Raw genomic sequence first — 14,464 nt, 5'->3', positions numbered from 1 at the left:
ATATACTTTCCTCTTAAGACTGCTTTCACTGTGTCCCACAGAAGTTGGGGCTTTGTGTTGTTGTTATTTGTTTTCATATATTGCTTGATCTCTATTTTAATTTGGTCGTTGATCCACTGATTATTTAGGAGCATGTTGTTAAGCCTCCATGTGTTTGTGGGCCTTTTTGCTTTCTTTGTACAATTTATTTCTAGTTTTATACCTTTGTGGTCTGAAAAGTTGGTTGGTAGAATTTCAATCTTTAGGAATTTACTGAGGCCCTTTTTGTGGCCTAGTATGTGGTCTATTCTGGAGAATGTTCCATGTGCACTTGAGAAGAATGTGTATTCTGTTGCTTTTGGATGTAGAGTTCTATAGATGTCTATTAGGTCCATCTGTTCTAGGGTGTTGTTCAGTGCCTCTCTGTCCGTCCTTACTTTCTGTCTGGTTGATCTATCCTTTGGAGTGAGTGGTGTGTTGAAGTTTCCTAAAATGAATGCATTGCATTCTATTTCCTCCTTTAGTTCTGTTAGTATTTGTTTCACATATGCTGGTGCTCCTGTGTTGGGTGCATATATATTTATAATGGTTATATCCTCTTGTTGGACTGACCCCTTTATCATTATGTAATGTCCTTCTTTATCTCTTGTTACTTTCTTTGTTTTGAAGTCTAATTTGCCTGATACTAGTACTGCAACACCTGCTTTTTTCTCCCTGTTGTTTGCATGGAATATCTTTTTCCATCCCTTGACTTTTAGTCTGTGCCTGTCTTTGGGTTTGAGGTGGGTCTCTTATAAGCAGCATATAGATGGGTCTTGTTTTTTTATCAATTCTATTACTCTGTGTCTTTTGATTGGTGCATTCAGTCCATTTACATTTAGGGTGATTATTGAAAGATATGTACTTATTGCTATTGCAGGCTTTAGATTCGTGGTTACCAAAGGTTCAAGGTTAGCTTCTTTAGTATCTTACTACCTAACTTAACTCGCTTATTGAGCTGTTATATACACTGTCTGGAGATTCTTTATTTCTCTCCCTTCTTACTCCTCCTCCATTCTTTATATGTTGGGTGTTTTATTCTGTGCTCTTTTGTGTTTCCTTTGACTGCTTTTGTGGGTAGTTGATTTTATTTTTTGCCTTTAGTTAGTATTTGGTTGGTCTTCTTTCTTTGTTGTGATTTTATTTTCTCTGGTGACATCTGTTTAGCCTTAGGAGTACTCCCATCTAGAGCAGTCCCTCTAAGATACCCTGTAGAGGTGGTTTGTGGGAGGCAAATTCCCTCTTCTTTTGCTTGTCTGGGAATTGTTTAATCCCTCCTTCATATTTAAATGATAATCGTGCTGGATACAGTATTCTTGGTTCAAGGTCCTTCTGTTTCATTGCATTAAATATATCATGCCATTCTCTTCTGGCCTGTAAGGTTTCTATTGAGAATCTGATGATAGCCTGATGGGTTTTCCTTTGTAGGTGATCTTTTTCCTCACTCTAGCTGCCTTTAAAACTCTGTCCTTGTCCTTGATCTTTGCCATTTTAATTATTATGTGTCTTGGTTTTGTCCTCCTTGGGTCCCTTCCGTTGGGAGTTCTGTGTGCTTCTGTGGTCTGAGCAACTATTTCCTCCCCCAGTTTGGGGAAGTTTTTAGCAATTATTTCTTCAAAGACACTTTTTATCCCTTTTTCTCTCTCTTCTTCTTTTGGTACCCCTATAATGCGAATATTGTTCCGTTTGGATTGGTCACACAGTTCTTTTAATATTCTTTCATTCCTGGAGATCCTTTTATCTCTCTCTGCATCAGCTTCTCTGTGTTCCTGTTCTCTTATTTCTATTCCATTAATGGCCTCTTGCACCTCATCCAGTCTTCTCTTAAGTCCTTCCAGAGATTGTTTTATTTCTGTAATCTCCCTCCGGACTTCTTCCCTTAGGTCTTGCATATTTCTCTGAAGATCCATCAGCATGGTTATGACGTTTATTTTGAGTTCCTTTTCAGGAAGATTGGTTAGGTCTATCTTCTTCTCAGGGGTTGACTCTGTGATCTTGGTCTGTATCAAATTCTTCTGCCTTTTCATGGCGAGGTGCGGAGGTGGCGCATGTGTTGGCTGGGAGACTGTCCCTTCTTGCTGGTTGGTGGCCTTCCTCTCCTGGGAGAATGGTGACCCCTAGTGGCTTGTGCTTGGCAGCTGCGCGCAGACAGGGTTTCTAATCCTTACCCGGCCGCTGTGAAAGAAGCTCTGTTCTGCTGCTGTGGGCGTAGCCAGTCTCAGGCTGCTGCTCCTCTATGATGGAGCCACGTTGGAGAGGAAATGAGTGGGAGGCTGTTTATCGCCATGAGGGGCCTCTGAGCTGCACTGCTGCCCAGGGGATTAGGGCGTCCAGAGTTCCCCGGGATTCCCAGCTGCTGGGCTAAGTATTCTGGGACGCTCCCGTCCAGCTGTGGGATACCTGCCCCTTTAAGAGTTTCAAAAAGCACTCGCTTTTCTTTGTCCCAGGGGCACCGGCTGCAGGGACCCACTTGCAGATTTTACTGTCCCATTTCCCTAGTATCCAGCACCCCACGCACTGTGTGTCTGCGCTCCCAGTGCAGATGGCTAGGGCTGGGTATTTAGCAGTCCTGGTCTCCCTCTCCCTTCGCGCTCCGACTCCTCTCCTCCCGCTGGGAGCTGGGGTGAGGGGCGCTCGGTCCTGCCAGGCTGTGTCTTGTATCTTACCCCCTTCGTGAAGCACTGGGTTCTCGCAGGTGTGGATGTAGCCTGGCTGTTGTCCTGTATCTTCTGGTCTCTTTTAGGGATAGTTGTATTTGTAGTATTTTCAAGAATATATATGGTTTTGGGAGGAGATTTCCACTGCTCTATTCATTCCACCATCTTGGCTCCTCCCCCCACATCAAGTTTTTTAAAACATAATTCCTTGTGTACATTCCCTTTTAATTCTTATCCAAATGCCTTTACAGTTTTATTTTCCATGCATTTTTTAGGAAAATAAGATGAGATCACTGAACTTAAAAGAAAGCAGAGTAAAGATAAGAAAAAAAGGGAGGGACAATACTATTATCACTGGCATAGCCTCCTTTGGGGAGGTTCTTTTGGGCCTCTATTCCTTTCACCTTGACTCATTCCTCAGAAATCCTACAAATGTTATTGCCCACATCATTCCATTTTGACAACTAATGCAAGGTCCTTCTTGCTCTCAGTTGTGATTATTTTGTCTCTCAAAATAAATGTAAGCTTCTTAAGGGAGAAAACATGCCTACAGATTTATATAATCTGTGCTCAGGTGGTGTCGATGATAGAGCACTGGGCTTCAAGTTCCTAGTCTTGGCAATGATGGCTATGGTGTCCTGGGGAAGGAAAGACCAAAGGCACAGACAGGGTCCAGTGAGCAGGAGTGAGGTGCTGGGGCAGCACGAGGGCAATGTGGCAGGCTGGCCAGGGGCTGGGCAGGTTGCGCTCAGGCCCCGGCAACAGCACTGCTGGGTCAGCACCCGTCAGGCAGGCTGAGATGTGCTCCTGGAAGGGATCATGGAGTCACAGTGGCCCAGCAAGTCGAAGGCTTGGTCAAAGAGCTCAACTGAGGGTCCATGAGCAGGAAAGGCCGAGGCCTGGCTCTGACACCAGGGGACTTGTTTTGCTTATAATGATTTATAACAAATGCTAAATCACCCAGATCAGCTCAGATCTCTCCTCGTTGCTGCACTCCTGAGGTATCCTTCCAGACACCAAAGGTCAATAATTATAGGCTACTGGGGCAGATTCCAATTCCCCCTGACAGAAGTGGCAGCTCTCTGCCTGGGAGCCCTTGGTGATCATGACAGATGGTAGTGTGAGGACATCTGGGGAGACTGGGAGACTCCACCTCAGCCAGGTCTCCTGTGGGATGTGTGCATGCAGAAGCCAGAGGACTCCCTGGTCATTGGGATTTTCTTACTCTAAGACCTAGCATGTCTGTCTTCCCTTCCTTTTCTTCCAGAGATATAATGGAGTTCAATATACTTGGCTACTGATACTGATTATTTCTAAATAATGGATTGACTTTTGACAAGCCACTTAAATCCATGGACCTGAGTAGCCTCATCTCTGCATTAACTACAGGAGCAAGCACCTCCCTATCAAAGCTAAGACTGAAGATACCAACATCTTAATCATTCTGAGGCTTTCCTTATTAATATCACATTAGCTAAGATTTTTATCCTATCTAGATGATTAGAATGAACATACGTTTTTTCTCATCATTTGGAGATGAATGCATTTCAGGATTTGAGCATTATTTAATGCAAAAGAATACTCAACAATGAAACCATAAAAACCTTAAAAGGGGACATTTGCCTCCAAGCTCCGTGTTCTTTGAACTACCCGCATTTAATTTCTCCTTCTCCATTTGGGCCACTTTAGCTTTTAGACTTGTACCTTCTTATCCATGTCCTTAACCCCTCCTCCCAAGTACCTTGGCCAAAATTACTACTTCTAGAATTACCTACAGTTCAGGCTATAAGAACTGGGGTTGAATACAAATGAGATTCTATAATAAGGAATATTAAAGTCAGCAAAATATTTAAAAATCAATTCTTCAATTTTTGTTTAAATTTATTCAGCCCCCAAATATAAAATTCTCCCTTTAAATTCAGATGGCCAAGAAGTATTATACTTTCTTCCTTTAAATGAAATGTTAGGGTTTGCTGTCAGCCCCAAACAAGTACAATAATCTCAAAAGTATGAACATCTAACAATGATGTAGGATAAGGTAAGGCTAAATCAGTAGATTGTTATATTCAATATTAAATATCATTACAATTTAATGGGAATGGTCAGTTTCATAATGAGGACCCCAGTTTTTTATTGTGACTTATTATGTAAATTTAACTTATATTTGAGTCATAAAAATAATCCAAATGAAACTATCTGAAGGGAAATTTGCTCTACCCTTGTATATAAAGACGATGTAATGGTATCAAACTAAGTACCTACCATTGCCAGCCAGAGTTATACCAGTCTTTGCATCATCATTGTGAGGGAAGTAAGTGCTACAATCTGCACCTATCCAGTGTCTGTTACACATACACTTCAGCTCATTACTGCAAACCTGAAACACAAAATCAATTTAGGGTAAACGTGAACTCTCTGATACAGAGGCATGACAAATAAACATTAATTTCTAATTACTATATGCCTAGAAGTTGATGGTACCGAAGAATTACTGGTCCCCTCTCGTAGTACTACTTTATTTCTTACTCAAGTACCTAAAAAAATTACTTTCTAGAGATCAATGGTTGATTCAAATGGAATAATAGACTTTAACAGAGAAATGAATATATATGTCTGAAAAAAAATCAAATTATAGTTTTGAATTTCATTAACTTAAATTTTATAAAAGGCAGACTTTAAAAACTAAGCAGAAATACAATCATTTGCCAATTAACCAATACAAAGCTTTCTGGCTTCCAAAGTAAGGGTCTTTATACTAACATTTTATTCATCTTTTAGAAAGCAGATGGCATCAAGAGAAATCCAACAAAAAGGGGAGGCCTGAAGCTGGGCGGTGGGTCTTGGTACCTGACCCAAGCTACCCAGATAAGCTACTGCAGGGTCACGGGAACTGAGAACTCCTTCCAACAAAGTACAGGAGAAGCGTTCACATGGAATTCAAAATTATCAGACAGTAACATCTTCATTTATATATCCAGAAAACAGAACCTATACCTAGATATTGTAATTCAGAACAACTAAATGGAGTGGGAAGTAGGAGGGATTCAGTTAGGTTTAAGATCAGAGAGGTTCTTCAGGAGACAGGTTTTCACTAGATGGGTGTCTGGCTTTTGTCTGATCTAATTTACCAGAAAACAACACACATCCACATCTAAATGTAACTACAAAATATGATTACCAAATTTTAGATTTTAAATTAATTCAGATTAACAAATTTCTGCAGATTAACAAATATGCAGGAAGAAAAACATTTTGGGTCTAAAGTCAAAAAGCCTGGGTTTGAGTCACCGTCTAGCCACTGTCTGATCCATGGACCTTTACCAGGTCAATTAGCTTCTCCAAATGTCAGTTTCCATATCACACAACAGCACCAGTGATAAAGGGACAAGAACTGACACTGATCATAATGAATAGAGTCAGAGCAAACATTTACTGAACACTCACTATGTCTCAGTATTGTTTCAAGTATTACATATAAAAGTTAAAAGTATTAACTCACTGATTCTTCCCAACAACCTTTTAAAGTAGGCAATATTACTATTCCCATTTTACAGAGGAAGAAACTGAATCATAGAGGCTAGTTATATGCCCAATCTCAACCAGTTAGTAAGAAGAAGTAGAGCTGGGATTCAAACTTGGACTGATTGCAAGTTCACATGCTTAACTGTTCAATGTAATTAAATATGCAAGAATATCTACTATATTTCCCATTTTAATATTTGTCACATGCACAGAGCTGAGTTACTGTAAGTTAAAAATACATAGGCTATAACCTCTTTGCATTATACATAATTGTTGTAAATGATTTTAATGCTATTTGCCACCTGATTTGTCACCTGATTTATTTGTGTCTGTCACTCTTTCATTCATTTGTTAAACAAATGGTTAATTAACACAACTATTTTGGTCTCTGTGTTATATACTTAGGATTTCTAGATGAAAAATATATTGCTGTTCTTTAGCATGAATGATCAAATGATCAAGAAATAATTTCACTGTTCATTTCCCATCTCCCCCAAAAACATTTCCTCCTAACATCTTCTTACTAAGAAGAAAAGACTTGATAGACTCCTTTATAGGAGCAGAATTGCTTACCACATGCCTTCTCTATTCTCCTGTGTCTTAAGAATTCCTATCCTTTGGCAAAGAGAAATAATTGGTAACACCGCCCCCCCCCCACAAGGAAATTCTTGCCCTATCCCTTGGGAATATACATGGAATGACCGGATTGAAGGTTTACAACTCCAGGCCAGGGATCTTTCACTTCAACTGGACAATACAACCAATTCAAGTGAAGAATTGGAATGAAGGTAAAGAGAAAAATCATAGCACATGCCAAAAAAAAAAACCAAAAAAGTTGTTTGTGTAGGGATCCTCACTGAAAATGATAAAACTGTAATCACTATTAGAGCATGTTTATTTAACCTAAAAACTCAGTTACATAGGACCTACTTTATCAGATACATAACTGAAAGAATAGAACTTAGACTTTTAAACAATGCCACTATTTCTATTCATCTGTGAGAAGCATTTCCCTAAATTATTCTGGTTTTATTTCTAGGAGCTATTGTCAGCTGATACACACTGGTTTGTCAACAGCATTGCCTGACCATAACAACATACAATGAAGCACCCTTGGCTAAATAGTGTGGCCGTTGCCCCTGCTTTTCGCTCCCTCTTTTAATCCCATTACAGTTTCTTAAAATTTGTCTCCTAAATCACTTGTAGAAAACCAGCATTACATCATATGAAATCACATTTCCATAATAAAAATGGAAGATGGAAAAATTTGGTTAGGAAGATGATACTTCCTCTTATTCCCAGGCTTTCACAGATGACAGGACAGAAATATTCAAATTTATATCACCACATAAAGAACTGTTACATGCCAGTTAGAAATGTGGACAAACACGTTTCCATCATTACAGAAATAAGCAGTTCAGGGTCATATCTATTTCTGTGATATAAAAGAAATGAGTAGCTCCCATGGTGAGGTACTGAACACTTACTCCATTTCCTGAACACACAGTGCCTTCTTTATTGCTTAGGCATGTACTGAAGTTGAAGGAAGCCACAGAAAGACATCTGTGCTCCAAGCACATCATTTGGGGACCGCAAGGTGTCCCATCTTCCACATAGCCGAGATCTACATCTTCTTCAAGCTTAACATGCCCACCACTAAACACAAAGTGAGAGCAAAGCAGAAATGGGATTCCAGTAATTGACATTCAACTTAAGGATATGCAAAACTAAAAAGTGGGCATTATCACTTTCTTTTCTACTTATTCTTAAATAAAAACCAATAGCATAAGTATTTTCAACCTCTAAATGCAGAAAGCACTTGAATTTTCTGATCTAATTCTTTTCAGAGATATTGATATATTGTAGGATTTAAACATAATTACTATAACAAGGGTCTGAATTGAGATAGCTTTATAGTTTTACTGGGGCTATCATGTATGTTCAAGTCAAGTAAGCCATTCTTATTAGGACTTGATATGATAGGTAAATAGGTTTCAAGGGTTCAAACATGTTTCAGACAAGGATGAGAACTGGATTTTGTTTGTTTCCCAAAAAGACTGCTATACTTACAAATTATATTTGAGAAGGGCTAAATTATACACCTTACTATTCAATTTAGCAAGTCTACATATTACATAGGAATAAGAAGAACAGGAATTGAAAATGTATTTTCATAGTCAGTTTAATTCATACGGTGCCATGTCAGTGCTAGTACAAAAATCTCCATTAATTTTATTTATTTTTATAAAAATTATACATGCATATAGTTTAAAGAGTCAAACAGATAAATTGGTTTTTTAAATGCAGTAAAGCCATCTACTGCCCCCTACTCCTCTGTATATTCTTCCCTGGAGTGAACCACTTTCTACTCTTAATTGACTCTTGTTATTATGTGCACAACTTTAAATAATGAGTTTGTGTTCTTATTTTTTATTTTCCATTTTAGGTATTTATCAACTGACTTCCCTCTATGGGACTAGAATTTGTCTCTTTCCCCCATCCTCCCATGATATATTTTGTATAATCAATAAACCAAAAACAAATATGCAGACAATGATGATTATATATATGTTATTCAGTTGAGCGACATAATATGACATAATTAAGCCCTTTCTTTTCCTGTGCAATAAGTCATTTTCCCTCAGATTGGCAAATCTCTTACTTGTTTTGTGTTTCTTTGCCTACTTTGCTAAGAATTTATCACTAACTCAATACTAACCCAACTCTGCTGATCGCCAAAATCTCCATTCAAGATGTGTCTGAACATCAGTTCATCTTCTTTCCATCTGGAATGTCCCCTACTCCTAGATGGTCTGGGTGTCCCCAGACCTGGTACAAAGCTGTACATCTTGGTTTTACCCTCGTCATTTATTAAGAGGAGTGCCCTGTGGTAGGTATCTTGTTTCCTAAATTCCTTCCTTTTTCTTTTAGTTTATTCCTTCATTTTGGAAGCACATTTCTAATAGCTTCCTGAGAAAGGGTATGTGGGAGAAATTTGAGAGAAACTTGCATATCTAAAAGCGTCTTTATTTTCTACCCTCACACTTCATATTTTGCCTGGGTACAGAATTCTAGTTTGGAAATCACTTTCACCAGAGTCTTCTGGCTTCCAGGGTTCCTGTTATTATATCCTAAGTCTGACTCTTTTTTTCCCCTCCTCTCTGGAAATGTTTACAATTCTTTTCTTTCCTAAGGAGTTCTGAAATTTCATAATGATATGTTTAGACATACCTCTAATTTCATTGTAACTGGTGTTTGGTTGAGCTTGTCAATATGGAAATTCAAGTCCATCAGTTCCAGATAATACTCTTGAATGACTCATTGATGATATTCTCCCTGCTGTTATCTCTGGTTTTTATAATTTCTATTCTAATGGTGAGTTTTTCTCCATGTTCCATTTCTTCACTTTTTTTGCCCTACTTTCTGGGAAATAATTCAAACTGTTCATTTCTGCCATCATGTTTTTTATTTCCACAGCACTCTTTTTTTCTCTGAATGTTCTTCATTTTTAAAAACAGCACTCTTTTCTTGTTTCATGATAGAGGTAGTTTACCTCTCACAAATATTCACAGGGGTTTTTTTTCTGGTTGCTTTTATCACTCTGTGTACATGTATGTGTGTGTTACAGTCTTTATTCACATGTCTGATATTCTGCTCTTATTTGAGTCAGGGAATCATATAAATGATTGGAGATTTAAGGCTTTCTGGCTGAGCACAAGTGAGGTTAGGCCCTGTCCCTACAATCTTGATGTCAATACTGCCTGCTGTACTTTGGTGTGAAAACCTTCTGTTTCATCCTCTGCTGAATGTAAAGCTAAATCCCCCATGGGAGGTAAACAATCTCCATTTGAACTGAGTCAGAGAAGTAATCTGTGAGCAGCTTCTTCCACACACTTCCACCTAGTACTTTTAACCCCTTGCCAACCCCAAATCTTTTACTGTCTCTTCCAGAAGTAGATGACACTGCCATTTGAGCCTTTGAGGACTAACATATAATGGCTTACTTCTCAGTTCTCCCCATTACTGACTTAGGAATACAGCTTTCTTAGTTTTGGTAATCATTTGCCACACATCCATTTGCTTTCCACATTCTAAACTTTTGTTGGTTGTCTCTTTTCTCTTTCTCTGCCCCCATGTGGATATATGAATTCCAAAAAAGACCCACTTAGTGTCATTTTAGTGAGATTTCAGAAGAGAACAAAAGGAAATGCATATATTTAATCCACTGATTTTACCCAGAAGTGCTCACTCATTCTCCTTAATAAGAATGAAATGTAAACTAATTACCTGCAGTTTAAAGTTCTTCCCTGCTGCATAACTAAAGTAGATGTGATTTCACCATCAAGTTCTCCAAGCCTTGGGATGTTACCAATGTTGGTACACAAAAGGTAACCACAGAGCACATCCCTGTGTTGAAAGAGTGACAGTTATTTACATTTCTCTCCAAAGAGTGAAGCAATCATGTACTATTAGAACAATAATCTTTATCTCAATTTAGCATTTGTTTTTCATCAACTATATAATTTGCTCAAATTACAGGCAAAATAAAAGAAGCCCAAATTAGTTTGTCTCCAGCTTTAAAAGTCTTCTCTGAAAATCAGATTGGTGCACCAAAATCCTAGTTGATTTTTAGCTTTTCCTTCACTGCCCACTAATTCAATAGTTCAAATATTTACCTAAAGGAAATTGTCTACCAAATCAACTTATTTTATATAAGAATCTCTTTTCCATAACATATCACTGGATATGCTAAAACATTTTTTGATACTTGGTAAGTGAATTTTGATAAATATTCTTTTGGAATACAGCTAATTTTTCAACCTGTTGCCCCAGAATTAAAGAAGAGATTGTATACACACACACACACACACACACACACACACACACACACACACACACACATACACACATACTTGTTTTTGTAGATTCTCAACCTCATAGGCTCATGATCCCTTTTTCAATAAATTTCACTAGTTCCCCAACCATCACATATAATTCTAATTTAACTTGTAAAATATTTTTCCTGGTGTTAAATACTATCTTACATATTCTCCATATCTAACACATTTTAAGTATCAATATAGATAATGATAAACACATATTCTAACAAGTATCTTGTAAGGAGTGATTAGTAGGCCAGCAAGATTATATATGGAAATATTAGGCTTTATCAGATGGAGAAAAATTAGGATTTATATCTTATCACCAACATAGAAAAAATATTATTAATCCATTGTTAAAAAATAATTTTTAAAAGTTGTATCATTTCATTGTATCTATCATAAACAAAAATGCTTTCTTGACACAGAAAGAAGAGATATTCAGTCAACATTTTTTGAGTGTCATTTATGTGTACTGTCATTTAAGCTCCATATATGGAGCTTACTAAGTCCTTTAGGATATATAAGAAAAAGCAGACATAATTTTTATCTTCAAGGAAATTACACTCTGGATGAAAAGAGAAATCACACACATAAACAACTATACAACACAAAGCTGGGGACAAGAGCCAAACTATAGTACAAAGGGCCATGGGGTTCAGAGGAGAAGAGGGAGATTATTTATTTCTAGAGTAAAGTCAGAAATAATTTATGAAGGGCTGTCCAAGCAGGGCTTTGAAGGGTGGATGCATTTCTGACTAGTAATTGCTTGGCTACAAAGGGTGTTTCAGGAGGAATGAGTAGCACGAGCACAGGCATGCAGGCAAGAAAATGTAATGCATGTATTAAGTGGCAAGGTTTGCTAGACTTGGGAAGAGTAGAGAACAAAAAAATGTGAGTTGGGGGCAAACTGTAAGGGAGGCATAGTGCCAAGCTAAGGTTCCATTTTGCTGGTTAAAAAAAAATGGTATGGCATTCAACAAAGTGGCTAAGAAAGAGTTCTGAAATCAACTGCCTGAATTCTATTTCTGATTCTTTCACATCCTAGCTATACGACCTTGGTCAAATAAACTAACTACGACTTAGTTCCCTCGCCCATAAAATGGGTAGAACTGCTATAAAGATTAAATCACAAAGCTTATGTAAAGTGTAACGGTGCTCAGCACATGGTGTGTACACTCAATAAATGTGCACTAAATAAAATTAATCCTGCTATTAATTAACTATGTAGAACCAGTGAAATTTGAACAAAGAATTGAAATAGTCAAAAAATTCAGTAGAAGATTATCATGATAGCAGCATGCTAGAGACTGTTGGCATAAAAACTTGCTAAGAGGCCTTCGAAATAGTTAAAGAATTAGTATAGATCTTAGTTGGAGCAAATGGTTAGGGAATAAAAGGAAAGAATGGACATGATTTCGTGTTTGGACAACGTGCCAGAGGTAGGGTAGAGTCAAGGATCATTTGGAGGCTTCTAAACAGAACAGACAGCAAGGCCTTTGGCAAAAGTGATAGCTTAGAAAATTCACTGAGTACACATTCTGCTGGCTTTCATTTTTGTTGCTTGTGAGATGCTGACAGGTGTTTTACAGGTGAGAAAGTCCTGAGGCTACTGCAAGCATGACCTGGTCTTAGGAGAGAGGTCAGTACACATGTTAAGATTTGGGTACCTTCCACAAAGGTGATGCTGGAATGCTGGGAAGAAGTGAGGTGAGAAGGCAACAGATGCTTTGCAGAGCACGGGCAACTCCTGGCAGCTCAAAGAGCAATGCTTTTAAGAACTTAAGGGCTATACTCTAGGCTAAGTTCTCCATCTCACCGTTTGTTGCACTGTATCCATGTATCCTTGTCTTTCCCACAGTTACCCTTCTCCGTTCCTTCGATGTTCAGTTTTTCGTAGCAGTATTTGTCCGATGCCATCACCTCTGAAGCAGAATAGAGTTTTCTATCAGGGTTGGATAGAATAGGTGAGCTGCTCAAAATGTTTGCAGTAAAGGAAAATAGCCAGGTAAGGACTCTCCTTCACTACAATGTTACCACTTCCAAAACTGGTATCTTGTTTCACAGTTTCCTTCTCCATGTACATCCATGGCTTAGGTGTATTTTTCATGACTGCTCATTGGAAATTTGGAAAACAAATCTATTTAGACCTTTGACAGGATTAAGGCTATAGGTTCCAAGAACAACACTCCTTAGAATTTGGCCAAAATTTAAGGGAAGATGCGACCAAATGATTTCTTGAATAAATACTGCACACTTCAATCCGTGCCAAATATAAAGCATAAATCTCTTACTTTATTAACCATAAAGACAAGTTCATTAAAATAGTTATGCTCTATAAAGATTCAAGAAAGTCGTACAATTTCAACCTTGTTTACTTATTCTTAATAGCTATTCAAAAAAACCTTACTTTTATTCTTCTTTTAGACAAACTTGAATTCATGCTAAATCTCTGAGAGTCAAATAACATACCAAGTTATGTCACCATCTTTATCAGGATTATATTTTTGCTAAAGCTAGAGTTGGTTGATGGGACTCATTTGATCTAAGAGATAAAAATGACTTTTGCAAACTAATCAAAAGATGACTGCTGTGTGTGTGTGTGTGTTTTAACTAATTATGTTGGTAGTTTCTGCTCTTACTTCTTGCTGTCAGGTATTATTTTTTTCTCAAGTGTAGGAAACAAAAACTGCATCTCTTTTTTCAGAGTACAAACCTGCATGACTAAATTTTCCCCCATCCCAATCATTCTGTAGTTGCTCAAGAGAGCATACACTTCCACGGATAAAAGGATTATAACTACTGTTTGTGATAATTAAGGATTATCATTATCTTTATAGCTTGCTTTCTAAAACAAACTTTTGTGAAAGAGTTTAAAACAAAACCTGCTTTTAAAAGGGCTGGTAACACTTTTGGAAAAAACATTATTTCACGACATTTAAATATGCATTAGTTTAAAGTAATTTTAATACATTTTAGGTATAAATATTCTATTTTATATTTTAAGCAATATGTTTTAGATGTAAATATTACATATTTATTTCCCTCTAAAAATCTGGCAAATTTTGAAGGGAATGACATTACAATTTAATTCTGATATGGCAGAAGGTCACCCATAACTACGAAAGCCAGCTAGAGTTTGAGAGAGATGGCTGAGGAAGAAAAAGGAACTCTAGCTAAATTGCTACCATGCTAAGCCAAGGGTGCCCTATCCAGGGCCCATGGCCATCCTACATGGTTGTACAGGTTTTGCTTAAGGACATTCAGCTGAAGAGAGCATAAATGGAGCTGAAATCCAGGTTTGCTCTATTCTCCAATCTACACACCCTGGAGTAGACTTCACCTGCCTGGCAGCAAATCTGTTTTGTCCAAAGGCACTGCCTACTA

The 14,464-nt window shown here is 37.8% G+C and overlaps 1 protein-coding gene across 27 annotated transcripts in view; it reads right to left on the bottom strand.

Moving 5' to 3' along the window:
- ADAM22 (ADAM metallopeptidase domain 22) overlaps window positions 1-14,464 on the bottom strand; it is a 238,033-nt gene that overhangs the window by 34,213 nt on the left and 189,356 nt on the right. For all 27 annotated transcript variants that reach the window (XM_036911799.2, XM_036911798.2, XM_036911800.2 and 24 more), the window contains exons 21-24: window positions 12,897-13,002; window positions 10,485-10,604; window positions 7,685-7,853; window positions 4,938-5,052 (exon numbers count right to left, since the gene is read on the bottom strand). In XM_036911799.2, the coding sequence (XP_036767694.2) occupies window positions 4,938-5,052; window positions 7,685-7,853; window positions 10,485-10,604; window positions 12,897-13,002 (510 nt within the window). The remainder of the gene's footprint in view (window positions 1-4,937; window positions 5,053-7,684; window positions 7,854-10,484; window positions 10,605-12,896; window positions 13,003-14,464) is intronic.

The sequence above is a fragment of the Manis pentadactyla genome, chromosome 7 (assembly GCF_030020395.1).
Source record: "Manis pentadactyla isolate mManPen7 chromosome 7, mManPen7.hap1, whole genome shotgun sequence".
In the NCBI taxonomy this organism is placed as follows: Eukaryota; Metazoa; Chordata; class Mammalia; order Pholidota; family Manidae; genus Manis; species Manis pentadactyla.
This window is presented reverse-complemented; position numbering and strand designations above follow the sequence as displayed.